General features: G+C 41.3%; 1 protein-coding gene and 1 long non-coding RNA gene across 8 annotated transcripts in view; both read right to left on the minus strand.

Moving 5' to 3' along the window:
* Positions 1-7,972: 7,972 nt before the first annotated feature.
* TRDMT1 (tRNA aspartic acid methyltransferase 1) overlaps positions 7,973-22,457 on the minus strand; it is a 77,488-nt gene continuing 63,003 nt past the window's right edge. For all 7 annotated transcript variants that reach the window (XM_064444716.1, XM_064444720.1, XM_064444718.1 and 4 more), the window contains 5 exons: positions 21,792-21,875; positions 20,910-21,280; positions 13,543-13,600; positions 12,438-12,567; positions 7,973-8,725 (listed from right to left, as the gene is read on the minus strand). In XM_064444716.1, coding sequence (XP_064300786.1) covers positions 8,625-8,725; positions 12,438-12,567; positions 13,543-13,600; positions 20,910-21,280; positions 21,792-21,875 — 744 coding nt within the window. In that variant the 3' untranslated portion in view covers positions 7,973-8,624. The remainder of the gene's footprint in view (positions 8,726-12,437; positions 12,568-13,542; positions 13,601-20,909; positions 21,281-21,791; positions 21,876-22,457) is intronic.
* On the minus strand, positions 19,796-20,903 carry LOC135312105 (uncharacterized). Its single transcript, XR_010371761.1, has 2 exons — positions 20,616-20,903; positions 19,796-20,108 (listed from the first exon to the last, which is right to left on the minus strand). It is a non-coding gene; the product is annotated as an uncharacterized LOC135312105 (long non-coding RNA).

The raw sequence follows: 22,457 nt of genomic DNA on the forward strand, positions 1-22,457 counted from the left end.
TCACCACTCTTTTTGATTTTCCTTTTTGTTTAGTAGACAACTCATTCAGGTTGCTAGCATTTCAAAACTACTGAGAAGAGTAACAACAGTAGTAACTGCTCTTGCTTGAAGATAATGGTAGCCACCATTCACTGATTCTTCAAGCCCCAGACCTCTCTGGAGGCCATGGAGCTCCTGCACTTTCTAAATCTGCCCAGCCTTCCTTTCTGCTCCAGTTTGCACTTGTCACCTACAGATGTCCCACAGGTATGCGGGACATGCCATGGAGCTGGGGGATCAAATTAACTCTACAGCCTCCACAGACAGAAACGTTACAAGGTCAAAGCACCCTGGGAAGAAATTGGATGTGGTGACAAAAAAGAATATCGTTATCTCAAAAAGAGAGGTGGACTGTGAAAATGGGTGTGAAGCCAGGACAGCTGATGTTTGTGGTGCTGCCACAGATAACAACTTGATCCTTACTATGAATAACTATAATGTCTGAGATATCAGCAGCATCCCACCACCTCCACTGTTTTCTGTTTGCCCTTTACCATCATAAGGGATAGTGTTTACATGAAAATACAGACTTGTATCCTCAGTTATTGAAAACTGTCACTTCTGCATTCAATCTAAATGAGTTACGATGTTTTACACCAACTGAGGATCTGCCCTCGCACATTTTTTTATTTCCTATTCTGCTCATTGCTCTGAAACCTCTGTTCACAAATAGGAGAACACAGATAAATTATCGATGTCTCTGTCTAGTCGACAGGACACCTTCTGCCTCTGGGTATCCTGGTACTGTCCATTAAACTAATGCTCACTAACATTCTTCATGTCAGTTCTGATGTCTGTCTGGGGTTTTTCGCTCTTTTTGTTTTGCCTTGTTTTGTTTTAACGGTCTACCGAGTTTTTATAACTGTCAGTTGGGTGTCAAGTTGAAGAAATTATGGGCCAGCTAAACCTGCACTTCCTAGCAGACTGGCGAATGCATGCATACTTCAGGGACTTTCTTGCACAAAGTCCATTGTATGCTGACAGTTTTCAGCCTGGACTTTAGCTGTGACCCACAAAATCCTTCCTGTTCTCTAATAATTTCTTTCGCATATTGAGTATGCATTGCCCCTCTCTGCTGCCTGTCAATCTTTGATTCAAGCTTCCCTTTCCAACTTACTAACTCCAATATACCAAATGACCAATGAGCAATAAACCATAGAGGATGGGGAGAAAGCTACTAATGCAACAGTAAGAAGAAATAACTCTTTCCCCTTTCTCTTCATGCAGGCTTTACAGCTTAGAAAATGGTTGACCTGAAGACCAGGTCACTTTGACCATGCACTGATTATAGGATGGAAGGAAAGCCCTGGACATCTATCTAAACCTTGTATGACACACTATTTTCCATTTCATTAGACCTTCTAGATTTTAGTTAATTTACTCTCTATTCCTAGTGAATGCACCTTAGGCTGGCCAAGTTGGGAAATCTATAAACCATCTTAAGGAGGAAAATAGGTCCACACCTTTTAATTTTACTGAAATATATTGGATTGAGACATCATTTTTGGACAAGCAGAATGGAAACCTGAAAATGTCTGGCATCAGAATAGGGGCTGTTCTTCCTAACAAGGAGAGCTGGCACGAACCCCTCCTCCTGGGACAGATCAGTCATTCCTCAGCCATAATGCCGGTGAGGTAAACACCTCTAAAGAGTATAGACTGTGCACACATTTGGCAGAAAGTAATGGAGCATTTGTCTCTAATTCTGGTTGAAGTTCATCCCATACTAGCAGGGACTACAATTTACCACCATCTTGTGTAGCTGTGTGAAATGAAATGCTGGTACCCCTCTACTTCTCCAGCAGTAGATACCTGCAATGCAAAGAGGCTGCTGTAGAATACAAGAGTTGACTCAGATTATGGCCAAAAATTCAATATGCATTAATTGCACCTAGGAATTCAACTCAGATGCACAGACACAACAATGCTCCCTTTTTATATGGGGGAAGGGCAACTATTGTTGTGAACCCCAACCTGGCTAATTTTTTAATGGAAAACTAACAAATAATATTTTATTTTGTTCTATAGATGCAAAAAAGATCCCTGCCATTCAATGTTATGACTCAAATATTTGCAAAGAGTTGTAAATCCAGCCCCGTTGCTGGTTTAATCACGAGCAGTGCACATTTACCTGAGTTTCCCCTCACCTGAGGTCATGTCTCCCAGTATTTCCATCTTCACTTCCCTGGACTCTCTTTCATGTTTCCTCTTTCTAATAATATTCCAGTCTTCAAAAGTGACACGACATATGAAGCAGCACTATTACCTCCATGGTACAAATGTGTAAATAGCTGGTGTAAACAATGGCCCATATCAAATTCAGCGCTTTCTGTGTCCCTATAGCTCTGAGACAACCAAGCACTAAGCTGGTATGAAGCCCTATACAGAGGATCAACAACCACATAGTTTACATCCAACAGTGGTGACTCTGAAAAATAATGTTCCCCTTTCTGTCCCTTACCTCTAACCACCCACCATCACTTCCTTCCTTCTCTTTATGTATGTCTGGCGAGTTTTAAGGCTGCAGCACCTTCCCCAGGGGCTGCAGCAGCTGCAAGGCTCCGTTTCCCACACCACTCCTTATGGATTTCTCTTATTTCTCAGCATACTGCCCTCTGACACCTGTTTAAGATTTTGCTCCCTCAACACAGATGAAGAAGTTAATAAGTTACCTGCTGATGAAGTTAACCTAACTGGCCAGGAAATCTAGGTTTTCCGTTTTTAATAGCAAATAACAGAGAGATGAGTTTTGATTTAGTTAGTGACTTCAGCTAGAATTGATCTACTGTCCCAATTCTCTCTGGGTTTCTTTATCACAATGAAGGCAGTTATATTAGTTTTTTAGTTTCACTATAAGACTCATATTTTGGTTCCCCTGTCTTTCTGATTTTTCTTCCTACATAGGTTGTTTCTACCAACCACCAACCGCTTTGGTGCTTCCTATTCTGCTTCAGTTTTTTTGAAATTAGGTTCATGAAAAGTTTCCAGTCAGTTATATTGGCTTTGTCCTTTTCTATTGATTATTCCAGTCCTTTTAGCACATTCCAATTGCTTTAACGTACACTGGAGTTATTTTTAGGGACTTCCATTTGCATAGTCACCCTTCTCAACTAATAACCCTAAAGCCATGAATGGACCTGGCTGCACAACCTCCCTCAGATTTGTTCTATTCTGTACTGTTGCCTTTATCAAGAGGCTTAGATCTGAGATAAGCCCATAAATCATTTGCTGTGTATTGATGCTGTAATTACAAGTATTGGCATTCTGTCACCATGCAAATATAAGTAAGAGTGGTCATACTGGGTTAGAAAAAGACGCATCTAGGTCAGTACCCGGTCTCCACCAGTGGCCGAGAGCAGACAGTTAGGAAATGAAGGGTACACGAAGAGGCAAGCATACACAGTACCTCTCCTAGACACTCTCTCGGCCTCCATTTATCCGCAGCTTGAGAACATCTTCAGCCAGAAGTCTACTTACTCAGTACTCTGAAAGGATTTTTCTTCCATGAACATGTCCAGACTTCTCCTGAACTCTTTTCCATGCTTCACCTTACAACACATGTACAATGAACGAGCAATGCCACATAGTATGCAAGATCAACATACAGTCAAAATGCCACTCGGAAATACTAATTCTGAGCAGAATCCCATTTAAGTATAACATTTATAAACAAAATGGGATTCGTTTCTTTTTTAAAATATATACAGGGCAAACATTTGAACTAATCAAAACTATTTGTTACTGTCTGAGAAAATATATCAGCAGCATGCACGTAGCTTGCTTCCAAATGCCAGGTGGCATTTTAAAAGTGTTTTGAGTTTCAAGAGCCCAATGCAAGGACAAAAGCACAAGACAAACATGCTCTCAATGAAGCTGGGATTTCAGGGTGTGTTCTTGTGTTTAAAATCAGAGAGGCTCCCCACTGGAGGAGTGTTTAGGGATGTCTTTGCTGCAGTTTTCTGAATCCCAGTAAACAGTACCCAACTAGAGTGGCCACCTGAAATTCCCTTCAACAACCCTCTCTCACTAAAACTGGGGTATTCTACTCAATTTTACCTGCTCTGGTTCTGCTTCTTGCTTCATCAGGGCTTTTACCAAAAGATCCCTTGTCCATGCTTCCTCCCACTGTCAAAAGGACCAGGTGGAGGAAAGTCAAAGAGAACAACTCAGTTGTCTTGTATTCACAAATGGCTGCCTGGTCGTCTGTTGTAGTTTAACCCCAGCTGGCAACCAAGCCCCACACAGCTGCTCACTCACTCCCCCCCGGTGGGATGGGGGAGAGAATTGGGTAAAAGTGAGAAAACTCACGGGTTGAGATAAAGACAATTTAATAGGTAAAGCAAAAGCCATGCACACAAGCAAAGCAAAACAAGGAGTTCATTCACTCCTTCCCACAGGTAGGCAGGTGTTCAGCCATCCCCAGGAAAGCAGGGCTCCATCGTGCATTAATTGTGACTTGGGAAGACAAACGCCATCACTCCGAGCGTCCCCTCCTTCCTTCTTCTTCCCCCGACTTTATATGCTGAGCATGACATCATATAGTGGGATAACCCTTGGGATATCAGTTGGGGTCAGCTGTCCCAGCTGTGTCCCCTCCCAACTTTTTGTGCACCCCCAGCCTGCTCGCTGGTGGGGTGGGGTGAGAAGCAGAAAAGTCCTCGATTCTGTGTCAGCACTGCTCAGCAGTAACTAAAACATCCCTGTATTATCAACACTGTTTTCAGCACATTTCTAAAACACAGCTCCATAGTAGCTACTGTGAAGAAAATTAACTCTATCCCAGCCAAAACAAGCACTTTCTCCACCTCTTGTTCCATAGCATTTATATCACACTCAGGTCCCACTCTGTCCAATACAACCTCATTAACCACCACCCTCTTTCCCATCCTCTGATATAACACACAACTATCTTTCCCTTAGCCTATGGACCGCCCCTGTAAGAAGTCTTTAAAATGTCCATAAATGTCCACAAAATATCCACTGAGTTAATCTAGTCCATGACTTTGGGCTCCATCTATTCCAGCGGTCACTCGGGACAGGAGAGGTGGTGTGTTGCATGGAGTTACTGGGCAGCAAAGCCAGCTCAGGTCGGGTCACTGCTGCACATGCACTGCTGCTTGTCAGGCGTCTCTTCCATTGGTTCAGGTAGTTCCTGCTACAGTAACTCCTATAACATGAAACGCAAATCACAGGTTACAACAAGTTAAAGGTACGTCCATTACAATCTCCACCCCTGCTCCCTTTGGGCCAGGTTATAGGTTTTAACACTGCAATGAACTCCCCTTCTCCCTGCTCCAGCTTGGATTTGTCCACAGACAGCAGCCCCTTAGGGGCGTACCTGCTCCAAGTGGAGCCCCATCTATGCGCCAGAGTCTCTCCAGAGGCACACCTGCTGCAGCATAGACTTACCCACAGCCACAGTTGCTTTGAGGTGCACCTCTTCCAGCGTGCCCTTCTCCATGGACCACCATGCCTCTAGCATTGCCTTACCCACAGCCACAGTCCCTCCAGAAGTGAACCTCCTCCAACATGGCTGCAGCCCCTCCAGGTGCTTACCTGCTCTGTCGAGGCCTTATCCATGGCCACGTGCTTTGGGGTGCTCCAGCATGACCTCATGCACAGCCACTGATGCTTCAAGTTGTACTTGCTGCAGCACAGACTTATCCTTGGGCCAGTCCCTTCAGAGGTACACATGCTGCGGCACAGACATAACCATGACCACAAACAGTTCGACATGTGCCTGCTCTGATGTTGACTTATTCAAGGGCACAGATGTTTCGTGGTATCCTGTTCCCACAGGTTTCTTCATGAGTATAAGGAATCCCTAGATTTACTCAGATAAGAACAAGCTAGTGTAGGCAAAGTCACTCTGCAAGAATTCAAAAATGACTGCATGAATATGGCACCACCACATACAACATTCTTTTCCTCAGTGGACTTTCTCAAGTTTGAGGGAATGCAACCACACCAGCTCACTCAGATAATGGAACGTGCTTCAGCTGTGCAGAAAAAGTGAGCTACAAAACCAAAAATCAGATTCTGGAAATCTCCTTCCATTTCCAGAGCTGTCTTCCAGATTTCAGTCATTTACCTTTCAGCTACTTTTGTAATCACATTTCATTGCTGTGAAAATGCTGAAGTTGCAAAGTGCAGCTCTGATGTAGGCTGCAAAACACTTATGATTAGGAGACTGCTTGGAAAATGAAGCAATGTGATCATCAAGTGAGGTCAAGCAGGTGCAATCCAACAGAGCTCAGTAAACGAGTCTATTAATGACAAACAGACGGGATAAGAACCAGTCACTCAATTTAGCTGCACTGTGTTACATGGTTAGCAGGGGCAAAATACACAAATATATATATTTACAACTCTGAATTCTGTCCTTTCAATATATCTCCTTCAGAAACAGCTCTGATTAGCAAACAGATTTCCATCTTCACAATTACGTTGAATTAAAATTCACTGTCAACATGTAACAGGCTGTATTGCTGTACCAGTTTTAGATGCAGTTAGATACCTTTCAACTTACACTTTAATATTGCTTGCTTATGAGTGGCATATGAACCATTAAAACACGTTTTACAGATTAAGGAATTGAAAACTAATTGTTAGTAGTATTATTTTGCCAAATATTATAGTAAGGCAAAATGAACAGACTAATTACATGGTTTAATAGAAAGAAATCCCAGTTTATACATAAAATTGATCTCCCTTGTTGTCATTTCAATGTTTGGGTCATGTTAGATGGGAGGAGATCTGTCTGTTACCCTGTTTCTCCCAAGAACAAGACCATACAGCTACTAGATATTGATCTGGCTGATAAATCTACATGATAACCACCATGTAAGCAGGTAGCTGTTGTTCATAACACCATCAAAACCACACTTGCTCCTTGCAGTTTAGTAGTAGGCCCAGCCTAATATTAGTGTAGTACTTTCTTCTATTATAGTACTACAGGAGACCAGGTAGAGATAGAGGCCAGCCTCATCCTTCTCTAGAACCAAGTCCAGAGCTCTTTTAGAATCCATTTCCATTTCTCTTATTATATCTGGAACAGCCCAAGGGTCCAAATGCTCTTAGGGAATAAGATACACTAAAGTAGGTCAACCCAAGCTTTTCCTGGTTTAACAGTCCAGAAGCAGCATGCAAATCAAGACTGCGGAAGACACACACAAGGAGTCAGCATAAGATAAAGTACAGCACAGAACAACAATACCAAGCTCATTTTCTTTTTCAGGACTACAGCAGATGAGAACATCTGCAGTACCTCTACAGCAGCTCTGTTGTCTAGAGTCTTTAGTTTCTCCTGCATTACCAAGCCTGGATGCAATACACCAGGGCTGTTCCTGTCACCCCACAGGAAAAAAAAAACCCGACAAGACAAAACCAACCCAGCCCCTCCCCCCTTTTTCAGGATTGGCAGCTCTGAGAACTTACTGCTTTGCTGCACAGGGACTATGATCAACCTAAAAAATCCCATAGCTCCTTAATGGATGCTTACTAAGTATCATCTTGCTTTTCCTTCCTCAAGCTGCTTTTTCCTCTAGATACCTGTAAGGAAAAAAAACAGGACACGTACTTCTCTAGAAGGCTTTCAGTTTTCCCATAATTTTCTCTATTGTTTCAGAGATATTAAACTCACAAGACTTGATGATTAAAAACCTAGTCAGTCCAGCTCTGTGGCACTCTGGATGGCCATATGCAGTGGTTTCATCCAAACATACACTCCTAACACTAGTGCTACTATCAAGTTTTGTGATTACATCTTCAGAAGCAGCCCATATAGTTTTTCTCCACTTCTTATGCCACAGGAACCTAGACATGGATCTTTTAAACTTATGGGCGTTTTATGTGTGTAGGTCTTTGGTAAGGAGCAATGATCTTATACTGAATAATACCAGTGAGAAGAGAAACAGGCAAGTTATTGTCAGGGTTGTGATAATCTTGAAATTTTATTCAGCTGCACCTAAACAGATCATTCCAGACAGATACAGTTGGGTTCCAGAAACCTACAAGTATTTTTAGAGAGGATGAGACAACCATAAACTAAGGATGACACTGCGTAGTCTTAAAAATTGTATACAAAATACTGAATTTAACAGTTACATTAGCTACAAAAAAAAAAACCACATCAAAATTTCAGGTCATATATACAATAGATCTTTTAAGAATGGATCACTGATAATTACAGATGAACATTTTACATGTAGAACTTGGTCTCTGCACTTAATTAAAACAGCTTTGACATTTACAGCCTTTTTATACTGTACTGAGAAGACTGTTTTAAGATAAAATAGTCTTATCCATTTTCATTGAGGTATATGTAAATGCTGCTCTTCTGCAAACTAAAAATGACATTTAAATACAGCAATTAAGTCCTGGCAGCTTCCATTTAAATAAAACACCTCTACAGTGCAAATCCACCGTAAAATCAAAGTATTAAAAAAGTATCAGAACTGTTCAGCAAAATGTCTGGACAGATACTTTGGTAAGTTATGATTTTTGTTCAGATGCCGTCAGCTTTCTCTTGAAAGATGGAAGTATTTTCTGTCAGCAGTCTGTACTCATCAGATTCACGTTCTAAATTATCCAAGAAGAACGGAAATCAATTTTGCTACCACACGTACATTGAGGCTGTTTCCCAGAAGACGGTAGCATTGCTTTATTGTTACTTTGTCAGGAAAGCCTAAAACAAAAACAATGTCAATGCATTAGAACAGTGCAATGTCACTAGTCTGGGTTTGTTCCTAGCATTTAGTCTCCTACTTTTCCGTGAACGGTTCTTAATGCAATTAATCACAGATTGCAGCAGGGTCCACACACCACATCCCACTAAAATTCACAGAGTTACAACAAGATTTCCCAACCAGTTCATTGGACTTGGATCGGTTCTTCCATTAGCAGTGCTGCCATCCCTAAGGTTTAACAAGAAGCCTCAAAACATTGCTCTACTGTGTAACTAATGCTGATCTACCGTCTCTTCATACAGCATCCAGCAGTCTCAGGGAGGGGCAGCAGCACCTACAACACTGCACAACTGCCACTCTAGAGAGCATCCAGAAAGGAACACAGCCACAGCAGAAAGAAAATGTGATGATTCAGCCGATGGACTAAACTGCATTTCTCAGTAAGCTTTATATTGTACTTCCAATCAGAGCCCTTCTAACCAGCTGAGGCAAATCAAATGAGTCTCACAGTGCAATATACCACCAGTACAGATTAAGCTATAGCAGGGTTTATTCAGTGAGTAATCAAGCAGCTGAACAACCTTCCATGTAATTCAATGCTGACCCTGTCAAATGCACTCAAAAATACAGGCAGCATCTGAAATGTCCTTTGCATGGTAAATCCATGGACCGGCAGAAAGAAAGGAAGCCCAGAAAAAATTAAACTGGTCCAGGTATTGTGAAAGGGAGAACATGGGTTGGACAGCTGCTGAGCCAAGGGTGGAACCAGCTGAGGAGGAGTTGTTCCATCCTTCTCTGCCAGTTATTAATGCCTCAAATGTGGACTGCTTTGGTAAACACATCTTCTGCCAGCTCCATCCACTCTGCCCAGCTTCCTGGCACTCACATTTGGGCAACTGTTCTTCTCTCTTTGGAACAATCACTTGCACTCCCACACACACTTCCTTAGATGGAGTTTTCATATTAAATCACTGAATAAGGTACAGAATCCACACATTTTAAGAGTATACAAAAATAAGTACGTATTTACGTACACACACACACGCATGTGCACTTATAGCCCAAGAAGTTTATCTGAACTCTGAAAATTTCAGAGCTACTCCTTCTGCCTCTTGGCAACTGAAAGCCTGAATTAATTTTCAGGGCTTACCGTTTCCTTTATCCCAAGCCTCCTCCATCTGACTGTTAACATTATCTTACCCCTTTTATCTTCTTGGCTCAAGAGTAGCCTACATCAGAAGGACAGATTTAGCAACCCACAGTACTCGGGTACTTGGTGCACAGCTCTCACTGTATCACTTAGGTCAGGCATGCTACTTGATGATGTTGCGGTCTTGGCAACACGCACTACCCCACTGTGCTGGCTTTCCACTAGGCTGCCATTTGTTTCCTAATAGCTTACATACATTACTAACAGGAAAAAAGGAAAAGGCATCCTGACATCACCCTCATGAAAGCAGGTCGCAGGTGCAAGAATGCTCTGATCACTTTTAATGATATTGCTGTGGGACCCACAGTAGTGACTAAGACAAACGACGGCAGTATTTCATTGACCTACAGTGCAATTACTATTTATACATTTGGATGTTAAAAGCACAAATAAATCTGTTAATGTTAAGAAAGAACAATGGTTTTAACTCTGGACCTCACGTATTGGAAAAGGCCATAAATTTGTTGAAATACAGAACCACTTAGACACAATCATGTTTCTTCTGATAATACTGTAGCTACAGCTAGTAACAGCATCTGTTACAAAGCTTCCTGATGTTCTCTTCCCTTCATTTGCGGCTTATAGTTTTCTCATTCTTTAGCTTCTTGAACCAACAACATATTTGCAATGGGTATGTCTCCAAGCTTTCTTGTGAAAATTTCAGCCCAAATGTTGCTGTCACTATGCAACAAAGGAGCAGAGAAATTATAGCACATTTCTCTCTGAAAATACCACACTTCACTATAACAACTTGAAATTTAACATGGGAGAAATGCTGTCAGGGAAACACCCTTTGCTGTAGCCATAAATATAGCAACTCTCAAAAAAAAAACCCAACATAGCTTGCAAATCCTCAGAAGAAACTTGGATTATAGTACCTAAATGCACCAAAGATTTCAATCAGCCCAGAGCTGAGTAACACCTTTTTTTAAGTACAAAGTGGGAAATGTCTTAGGTTAAACACAAAGGAAAGAAATGTCGGACTTGTGACTCAGTGATCTGGGAAAAGCTTGTTCTGCCTATGAATCAGGAGTATATGTGAGAGGAAGCCACTGGATGAGAGCGCCTTATTTTATGTGTTGTGGAAGTTGGAAAAGTAGTATAGTGGGGCAGGGAACTGTGACGACTATGAAGAAGGTCCCACGACTAAGGGAGAAGGGTACTTCCCTCAGAGATAGAATCTGTCCCTGTCCCTCCCTCTGTAGTTCCCAGGTGACAAAAGACAAGTTTGCTAAATGAGCACTTTGTAGATGGTGATGATCTGGATGCTCTTCAAATTCAGAAGCCTGACTTGCCTTGAGAGTTCATTTCTGGTTTGCAAAAATATTGAAGCTCACAGCTGTCCCTGAAGATGAGCTCTGAACAGAGAAAGCATGGTATCATTCCATGCACTCCAAAATACTAAAGGTCTTTCGCAAACCAATCACCCTAAATTAATGGAGTCTTCCAAACATATTTCTGCATTGTCTTGGTTCTCCCTCTGTAAAATATAAGTCATACTAACCCCACTACACCTCTCAGTGATGTTGCAAAGACTGATTAAACATTTGGAAAACACAAGCTGCATTTAAAAAAAACAAAACCAAAAAGATAAAATTGGCAATGCTGTGCTCAAAACAGATCCTGAACACCATGATAGATCTATACAAGCCCAATGCAGCCCTGTTTAGCTCAAATTTCTTTACATCAGCCTACATCAATATGGAACAGAGCTGTGCTAAGAAAAAGATTTGTTCTTTTTGCAGACAGCCTACTAAAGAGAGGCTACAAAAAACAATCCTGCCTGCTGGCATGTAGCTCAACACAGCACACTCCTGCAAATACTCTTGAACAAATAAGCTTAGCAATTGTAGATCACTGTTTTTAGTCTATCATATCGTATGGACGGTATATCATATCTATAGATATATTATTTTCCATATAAATATCATATATATCTGTATATGAGTAAAGAGTTAGAAAATAAAGTAAATGACCAAGGGCTAAGGACTACCTTTTCTAGAAAACAGAGATGATTTAAAAGATCATTAACTGAAGAGTTTGGTTACTCCTGAACAAAGAAGTATCTGTATCTCCTGAAATTCCCTTTCTGTCCGCAGCTGCAGATGTGTGGAAGGGAAAAAGCAAGCAGCTCAAACAGTAAGAACCACTAACAGACCTCCCAGACTGGCAGGGTACGTTGGCCTGCCACAGTTGTGAGTAATGCTGACTGCTGAGTATACAGTTCCGGTTTTAAACAAAGGTATTCCTTCATTGCCATTCAGTAATAGAGCATTTCTCATGCAAAAATGCTTTTTTCTTAGTTTATGAAGATAAACCTAATATAAAAAGACTAGTGGAAATTCAGAAAAATTCAGAGTTAGCCAAGTAATAAGACCAATCATAAGAATTTTGAGCAGTCAAAAAAAAGCAAAATAAAAAGCATGGATCAATACCCAGTTAGAAAACTACACCAACATTTCTGAATAATGATGTAGAAGTGGGTACTTTGCAGCACATACCAAATTCCAGAGGGAATCCATGAAGATTTGCTATTTCTCTTGGGGTGAAGTACCTCAGTTTTAGTGTCAACAACTTCATAAGCTTCGCTTCTTCTGGTAACTCCTCTATGTGTTTAAACACTGATTCAAGCTATAAAGAATATCCAAAACAAGAGATATCACCAATGCACCAAATATGTAAGATTTAAGACTCTCAACAGAATATTTCTTCGATTATCACAGTACCAAAGGCAATAGCATGTTTAGCTTGAAAATATGATTGGTGGTGTATTTTTGCAGCCAGTATCTCAACACATGGACTTGCAAAAGAGAAATCAATATTGCCATGAGGGCATTAATCATTTCTTCCTCCAGTTACAGGCTATACCAATACTTAATGAGGCAAAGGACTATAAACATTTGTTAATGGCAGTAGAGTGACTTAATATAACTCAACAGCAGACCATCCACACAAATTGGGCTGTATGGAGGTAGCTGTTTTAATACATTCACTTTGAGATTATCCTGAGTTCCAAAGCTGCATTCTTCTTATCCTTAGAAATGCCATATAATATTAGCAAACAGCACAGAAGTGCAGGAGGCGGTGCTTGTGAAAAGTATATTTGAATGATGATTCATCAATACATTTATTTTTACCTTCTGCAATTCCAAAACACCACTTTGTGGTGAACTTAGTATCAACAGTAGATCTTTCCAAAATATTGTACCTTCCGATAAACACTTTTGAAATTCAAACATACAAAACATTTGAGAATTTTTACCAGACCATCTGTGTACAAAAAATGGCCCTAGATTCATGGCACTGTAGTTTATCCATAGAATTATTAATTTTTAACGTTTTCCCATACCCCTGTGAAACCTCTGAATGACACTACAGATAAAATAATAGCAACTCACCTGCTCCACAGAGGCACACATATAATCTTGATTTAAATAAACTGTTTACAAATGCTAAGTAAATCAGTTGGAAACTCAGTTGCCATAATATGTAGTTTTAAAAGCTTTTTTTTGTTGTTATAATAGTCAAACTAACAAAGCAGAAGACAGAAAAAAACCCCAAGTTTTAAAACAAGTCGTTCTCATATGTTAGTCTACATGTTCTTACCTGTACATCTACTGCTGTCTGCAGAACTGAGCCTGTCCCTTCTACATAGTGTCCATACCTTGACAACAACAATAACAATCTTAAATTAATATTTTCATTGAACCTCATAATACTGACAATTGCAAAGATGCAGGGAAGTTTCTTGGGTTCCTTTGCTCTGATTAACAAATCACCTCCTGGATAGATAAAGCAAAAGGCCTTGTTACTAACAATGCAAACCTCCGAGGACAGTAGCCTCTGAACATGCTCTCTGGGGATGAGTCTGCAATCAATGCACAGGAGTTTATCCACACTAATGCCTTACATAAGGTAACTATATGAGGCCAAGGAATTCAAGCATAGCATCATCAGAAAGGGCTGTCTACATTGCACAAACCGATTTTGTGTTAAGAGGAAAATGTGTTAAAGGCTAAATGGTCCCAGGGGTTTAAATCGGCTCTCCGTGTTCAACGGAGGACCATTAGTGGGAGCCTCCAGCTTCTATATCAGTCCATTAGGAACAAACTGGTTTGGTCACGTTTAACTTTTTGTTGCTTGTGGATTTTCAACAGAGGGTAAGGATGTGAGATGGCCAGGCATCTATGCAGAGCAGCAGAAGAAAGAAAGAAAAATAAATATATAAAGAAAAAAATTAAACCCAACTATAAGCAGTAAGCAAATTTACAATCTAAAGCCATATGATAGCTTTTTTGGATGCCTTGTGGTTGACTGCATAACAACATGTTTACTCAATAGTCTCTTCCAGGCTATCATTTAAATAGAATTATGGACTTCCAAAAACATGCTCTGCTGGTCTAACTATGATAGCATTTGAGTGTCCCAAACAGAAAGAGACTGAGTCAAGTCAGCAGATGGCTTTTGCACAATGGAAGGACTTTGGAAGATCCTCCGAACTAGAGCGATGTGGTCTGCATCAACCATTAACATACACCATTTTCTACTTTCATCTGTTCAACTGCAAAGGCAGTTATAAAGGTTTTCTGCTCCATTTGGGGCCCGTTCTAAAGAAAGGCACTTCAACAATTTTTGTTTCAAGCCTCTCTCTAGTTTCACAATGAGTAAAGGAATACTCTCCCTTCAGCACACACAATGACGCAGTATGGCTCAGATTTGAGAATTTCTGGAAAAGTTTGCGATTAGTTCTGCCAATATCACACACATAGAATACACACAGAATCGTATAGGTTGGAAGAAACCTTTAAGATCATTGAGTCCAACTGTAAACATAACACTGCAAAGTCTACCACTAAACCATGTCCCTAAGCACCACATCTGCGTGCTTTTAAACACCTCCAGTGACAGTGACTCAACCACTTCCCTCGGCAGCCTGTTCCAGTCCCTGACCACACTTTCAGTGGAGACATTTCTCCTAATATGCAATCTAAACCTCCCCTGGCACAATGTGAGGCTGTTCCCTCTTGTCCTATCACTTGTTATTTGGGAGAAGAGATGGACACCCACCTTGATACAACCTCCTGTCAGGTAGTTGTAGAAAGTGGTAAGGTCTCCCCTCAGCCTCCTCTCCTCCAGGCTAATCAACCCCAGTTCCCTCAGCCACTCCTCAGAAGACCTGTGCTCCAGACCCTTCACCAACTTTGTTGCCCTTCTTTAGACATGCTCCAGCAACTCAATGTTTTCCTTGCACTGAGGGGCCCAAAACTGAACACAGTATTCAAGGTGTGGCATCACCGGTGCCGAGTACAGGGAGACAATCACTTCCATACTCCTGCTGGCCGCACTGCTGGCTCATATTCAGCTGGCTGTTGACCAACACCCCCAGGTCCTGCTCCGCTAGGCAGCTTTCCAGCCACTCTTCCCCAAGCCTGTAGCGTTGCATGGGGTTGTTGTGACCCAAGTGCAGGACCCAGCACTTGGCATTGTTAGATCCCATACAGCTGACCTTGGCCCATGAATCCAGCCTGTCCAGATCCCTCTGTAGACCCTTCCTACCTTCAAGCAGATCCTATACTCCCACCCAATTTGGTGCTGTCTGCAAACTTACTGAGGGTGCACTCAATCTCATCGTCCAAATCACTGATAAAGATATTAAACAGAACTGGCCCCAGTACTGAGCCTTGGTAACCACCACTTGTGACCAGCCACCAACCAGATTTAACTCCATTCACCACAACCCTTTGGCCCGGCCACCCACCCAGTTTTTACCCGGTAAAGAGTACATCTGTCCAGGCCATGAGCAGCCAGTCTCTCCAGGAGAAAGCTCTGGGAAACAGTGTCAGAGGCTTTACTAAAGTCTAGGTAGACAACATCCACAGCCTTTCCTTCATCCACCAAGCAAGCCACCTTGTCATAGAAGGAGATCAGGTTAATCAAGCAGGACCTGCCCTTCTTAAATCCATGCTGACTGGGCCTGATATCATGGGTATCTTATACGTGCCACGTGATGGCACTCAAGATAATCTGCTGCTTTCCTGGCACCAAGGTCAGACTGAGAGGCCTGTAGTTCCCCAGATTCTCTTTCCAGTCCTTCTTGTAGATTGTGTCACATTTGCTAGCCTCCAGTCAACTGGGACCTCCCTGGTTAGCCAGGACTGCGGATAAATGATGGAAAGCAGCTTGGTGGGCATTTCCCCCAGTTCCTTCAGTACTCTCAGGTGGATCTCATCTGGCCCCATAGACCTGTGTGTGTCTAGGTGAAGTAGCAGGTCACTAACCATTTCCCCTTGGATTACGGGGGTTCCATTCTGCTCCCTGTCCCTGTCTTCCAGCTCAGGGGGCTGGGTACACAGAAAACAACTTACTATTCTTACTATTAAAGACTGAGGCAAACAAAGCATTAAATACCTCAGCCTTTTCCTCATCCTTTGTCACTATGTTTCCTCCCACATCTAATAAAGGTTGGAGATTCTCCTTAACCCTCCTTTTGTTGCTAATGTATTTATAGAAGTATTTTTAATTGCCTTTTACAGCAGTAGCCAGATTAAGCTCTAGATGGGCTTTAGCCCTTCTAATTTTCTCCCTGCATAACCTTGCTACACCTTTGTAGTCCTCCTGACTTGCCTGCCCCTTCTTCCAAAGGTCAAACTCTCCTCTTTTTCCTGAGTTCCAGCCAAAGCTCTCTGTTCAGCCAAGCCAGTCTTCTTCCCCATCAAATCATCTTTTGGCACATGGGGAGAGCAGCTCTTGCACCTTTAAGACCTCCTCCTTGAAGAATGTCCAGCCTTCCTGGACTCCTTCACCATTCAGGACTGTCTCCCAATAGACTCTGTCAACCAGTCTCTTGAACAGGCCAAAGTCTGCCCTCCAGAAGTCCAAGGTGGCAGTTCTGCTAACCCCTTCCTTACTTCTCTGAGAATCAAAAACTCTATCATTTCATGATCGCTGTGGCCAAGATGGCCTCTAACCATCACATCACCCACAAGTCCTTCCCTGTTTGTGAACAGGTCCAATAGGGCACCTTCTCTAGTTGGCTCACTCACAAGCTGTGTCAGGAAGTTATCTTCTATACGCTCCAGAAACCTCCTAGACCGTTCCTCTCCGCTTCACTGTATTTACAGCACACATCTGGTAGACTGAAGTGCCCCCACAAGGACAAAGGCTAAAAATCGTGATGCTCCCTCCAGCTGCTTCTAGAATAATTCCTCTGCCTCTTCATCCTGGTTGGGTGGTCTGTAACAGACTCCCACCGTGATATCTATCTTGTTGGCCTTCCCTGATTCCTACATATAGTTACTCAACACTCCCCACCATACAGAGCTACCCCACTGCCTTTCCCGCCTTGCCTTTCCCTTCTGAAGAGTTCATAGCCATCCACTGCAGCACTCCAGCTGCACGAGTCATCCCACCATACTTCTCTGATGGCAACCATATCATAGTTTTCCTGCTGCACAATGGCTTCTGGCTCCTCCTGTTTATTGCCCATGCTTCATACATTTGTGTAGAGGCACTTCAGCTGGGCTGTCATCTGTTTCACCTTCTTAGAGGAATGCCCCTTAATTCTTTTGAGGTATTTCACCGATGTTCCCCTTTTGGTTCCTGTTTCCTCAGTAGCCCCTAGCTCATCTCCATACAGCTTCAACTGTGCTCCAGTGAACTCAGCCCATCTCAGAGACACCGGCTGAGTGTCCTTGCTAGCACCCCGTCCCTCTAACGTTGGCGTGTTGTCCCTCAGATTGTCTCTGGCAAGCCTGATATTAACCCCCTCCACCTTCGAGTCTAGTTTAGAGCTCGGTCAATGAGCCCTGCAACCTCATGTGCAAAGATGAATCCCATCAGATGCCAGCAAGCCTGCTGTTGTGTAGGCCATCCCATTATCAAGAAAACCAAAACTGTGGCGATGACACCAGCCACAGAGCCATGTGCTAATAGACTGGGTGCATCTCTTCCTTCCAGTGTTGCTGCCTGTAACTGGAAGGAGAGAGGAGAAAATAACCTGTGCTCCAGAGTCTCTCACTAGCCATCCCAACACCCCAGTGACAGCAACACTCATTTTAAAATAAGGGGCTTGCAAACCTTCCTTAGGATCAGAACAAAAGGCCCAAAACACTGATACAGATTAAAAACACATGGAATCGAACTATGTTATAAATACATAACTTTTAATTGGTTATTTGTGTTATGAAAATTCCCTAATGCCATGTTTAACGATGTACACACATAGCACTGAGGAATCCTGATCCTCCTCTTATGTAGCATCTGATTATATTTCAGATTAATACATCTGAGCCAAAATAAATGAGGATAAATTTCAAAGTGGTATTTTAGATTTTTGTTGGGGGGAAAAGAATCTTTTATAGGATCCATGTTATATAAAATACTCCAGTCTAAATAATTGGCACTGAAGTACAGAACTCCTCACAAAAAAAATCCAGTTGGTGTGAAAGTGGGTTGGGGGTGGGTGTTGTTTTTTAACACAAATGTGGGCAGATGGCCAATTTTAGCTGGATAGTTATTCATTATTATTGCAGCTGCTGACTACAGAAAAATTAACATTCCTACCTTAGACTCAGAACATAATTAGAGATGGGAAATTTTTCCATAGTAAAAAATGATGCATTAGTTTTCTGACATTTCATTACCAGTTATAATGAGAAAAGTTGCTTTAAGAAATTACAGTCTTAAATTTTCATCTGACAAGATTTCAGCCACCCCCCCCTTGTTTCTATAAGCTTTCAAAAAACCCACTATTATGTTTCATACACATAATATTTCTGGGTATATTCTGTCCTATATTATGACTAACAAAAAGGTAATTTCCAAAACGCTAGAGAGATTTCTCTAATTTCTGTAACTAATATTACACTATTTTGGAAGGTATTGCTTCTCTTGTCAATAGCATATCAAGAATTTACTTGTAAGTCCACAGTGATTATATCTAAAGAAGTAGTTTTCATTTGCTCTGTCCTTTAAAATGGACAATTTCCTCTCACAGCTTCAGTCACCACAAAAATACTCCTAAAAGAAAACATGGCATTTGTAGTCTCAAGGAACTCAATCATTTTCCAACTGTCTCTGAGTCCAAGGTTAGAAGAGAACGCAGGATAATCTGCTTGATCTCTCACACATCACTGGCCGTTACACTTTGCCCTGTACTCCACCAAAGCCCTTCAGAAGACATAGTGGTATTACAAAAGCAGAAAGGCAAAAAACCTGATGAAATATTGGTGTTTGAGGTCCTCGGATTAGCAAGGACTTGAGAAGGCATACCCAGATTATCCTCATCACATGAACCTTGCTGGAAATATGTGAATATCAATCAGAACTGAGGGAAATTTTTCTCCCAGTCTCAAAGCTGATGATCAGTATGACTTGTAAGAAAGACATCAGATAGGCATCTCAGCAGAGATGCTACCTGGAGTACTGTTCTGCTCCATTCAGTGCCCTCTTTCCTAAATCTGGTGCTTTGGAGAAACATAAAAACAGAACTCCTAGAATACACAGAGCAGCAACTTATTCTTGGCCTTAGAATGCGATCTGGATAAAGCTGGAGATGTAATTATAATCCTTCTCTTAATGCAGAGCTGTAAATTATATGACCACACTGAGAACTATGTTGGAAACCTTCCTTCCCAAAAGCTCTTAAAAAAGGGAACAAAGATGGTAAATCAAATTCCTATGTTTTGAGCCAAGAAGAACTACCACAACTATCTGGCCTGGCTCCTTCCACATCAGCAGAAGGGCAACAGTCATGTTCTGTGCCAGTTTTCCCACCAGTATACATAAAGACTTCATTTGAAGTACTCAGGAGCCTCCTTCAGTGTGATTTTGATAAACATGACCACAAACTACCATGACGTATTGTAATGAAACCACAAGTGGCCAATTTATTTCTGATGACACTTAAGGCATACATGAGATGCATACAAGATCTTTCTAGCCTAAGGTTTTTATTTGACTGCGCTAGTTAAGAAAGAGATCCCATGGGATGCTGACTCCCCTACAGCTCAAAAGAGTGAGGACAGCAAAGGCATACATCAGAGACGGGGGAAGGGCTTTCCTGTTGCACAAATCTTGGACTTCTGAAATTCTTTCTTTTCTCAGCTTTTTTATTGTCAATAGGTTGAAATCACAAAATCTGCAAGGACTCTGTCAATCTGGCAGTCTAATTTCTATTAATTAAAAAAAAAAAAGTTGTAATTAGCTTTAACTCATCAACGATACCATTTTGTTGAAACATTCTGAGAATCCAAAAAAATATCTAATTTGAAAAATTCATGGATATTAACATTTCCTACAAAGTTCCAGGCTACAACTGGCATTTTCCAATACAAATACATTCAGTGGAAAAGCTCCTGACCAATTGTCTGCAGCGTTTCAGAACACTCAACAACCTCTGGCAGTCAAACTTGAAATTGCAAAGTGCAAATCAGAAAACTACTAGACAGAAAAGCACTGATGTTCTGCTCCATCAAATATGATTTGTAATGCAGCAACCTAACTGGTTTTATGACATATAGCCAATCCACAGCTATTCTGATCTACACAGCTGAAAAATCCAAGAAATCAATAAAATGTACAGTGGAGACAGTTTTAATGAGGAATGGATCTGTCATGCATGGCACCTTGTAACTTCATTGAGCAATATAAAAAAATTCATTAATGAATCAGTACTATACCAGTCTAGTGGAACCACATTTCCGCAGGGATAATTAAGCTTCTGCGAAGGTCAACAGCAAATGGCACTGTTTTTTGTGAATGTCTTTTTGGAGTGGGCATATGATGTTCTGCCAGGCAGATTCTCATGCTGACATTCCACTGGACCAGGAAGCACACTATATAAGGACTTTTTTTTTTTTATAGAGGCCTTGGGTTTTTGATGAAATGGCTCTCCTTGTTTTTACAGTACACAAGCAAAAACACACTTCAGATTCCAGGACATGATTCAGCAAGACATTTTCTTTGCAACTCACCCCTTTGTAAAGCATGTGGACCTCCGGCATGTGGGCTTAACAATGTCTAACAAGAAAGCATAGCGCAATAAGGACTTCGGTGGTAAGAAATACTGGCTCATTCCTTCACTTTCCTCTTCTAAGAAATCTTTTAGCATTTGAATAGAGGAATCATTGTCCTGATCACGTTTCCTTTCAATTTCTTCTACTGTTTCAAGCTTAAAAAGAAAGGCCCCTTTTGGTAAACTCTTCTTGCTACTGAAATCAAGATCCATGTTTAGATCCAGATTCTTCTCTTCAGAAGACAAGGAAAAACTAGCTTCACCCACTTTGTCAGTGACTTTGTCCTTGAATAAGTCTTTCAGATCCTGATCTGGGAATCTTGTCAATATCTAAGATAAATTGTGAGAAAAAAAATTAAAGAACTGCATTTGATAAACAACTTGACAGCAAACTCTGCGTTGAGTGAAAACTCCTTCAGAGGTACTCAGAATAAAGCAAGTAACCAGTTAATGTTATTTTCAAAATAACATTAATATTCAAATTCAAAATATGTTAGCATCAAGATTTGTTGATATACCAGCAATGATGCCAGGAACAACCACAAATAATTGCCTTTGCAAAAAGACCTTTCCAAGGGTGTGAAAAAGGTAGCAGAATGCATTTTCTTCTAGCCCACTATCAGCCACTGTCCCCCAACTGTTTAAAGCCATCTAAGCCAATGGCATGCTTTACAGTCCTTAGAAAACTCAGTACCCAGGCTGAAAAAGAGAGACAGAATTTAACTTTTCTGTTGATATTACTTATCCCTCTCTTCATTCCTCAACGCACACCACTAAACCAAAAATTTAACCCTTAATCCTCATGAAACAAAGCAAATTCAAGTAACACTAGCAGACTCACCTGACCAGGAGCTTGAAAGGCAAATGGCTCTTGGTGAAGCTTTGCAATTAGAAAATATCGCAGCCTAGAATTGGGAATGCCAAGCTGTAAGCAAAATCCACAAGCCTTTAGTCCATGTGATAAATAAAGGTCTATAGTGTCATACAAGTTATCGACCATTATATACAGTGATAGAACTATGCCATACTAATATATTTTGCAACTTCAGAGATAACAGTACTAACTGATAATACCTAACCACTTATACCTTCCATACCTAGGTATTTTCAAGGAAATAAGTGGGAAATTATTCTTTGTACCTCAAGAGTTTTGCTTTCTCTATAAATGAACAGGAATGTAAACAAACTTTTGTGTAAGGCAAGAAGAAAAATGACATGCATCACAACTTTTTAGGACAGGCACTACCTCTTTTCTATAAAAAAAGCAAAAAGGTGTCTCCTTGCCTTTTTGAACAAGGAACTATAAGACATCTAACAATGCAGTGAATGCACCAAAACTGGTTTTCAAGCTACCCTCTATCACCTTCTCTCAGATATATACAGTACTCCACCGATTACACTTAGCCTTCCACAATCTGAAATCTCTCTCAACTCTTTCTTCAGTTGCCAGGGAAACATGCCAACAAAGCCCCTCCTCCCACAACGACACAGTCGCATTTTCTGTGCT

The sequence above is a fragment of the Phalacrocorax carbo genome, chromosome 2 (assembly GCF_963921805.1).
Source record: "Phalacrocorax carbo chromosome 2, bPhaCar2.1, whole genome shotgun sequence".
In the NCBI taxonomy this organism is placed as follows: domain Eukaryota; kingdom Metazoa; phylum Chordata; class Aves; order Suliformes; family Phalacrocoracidae; genus Phalacrocorax; species Phalacrocorax carbo.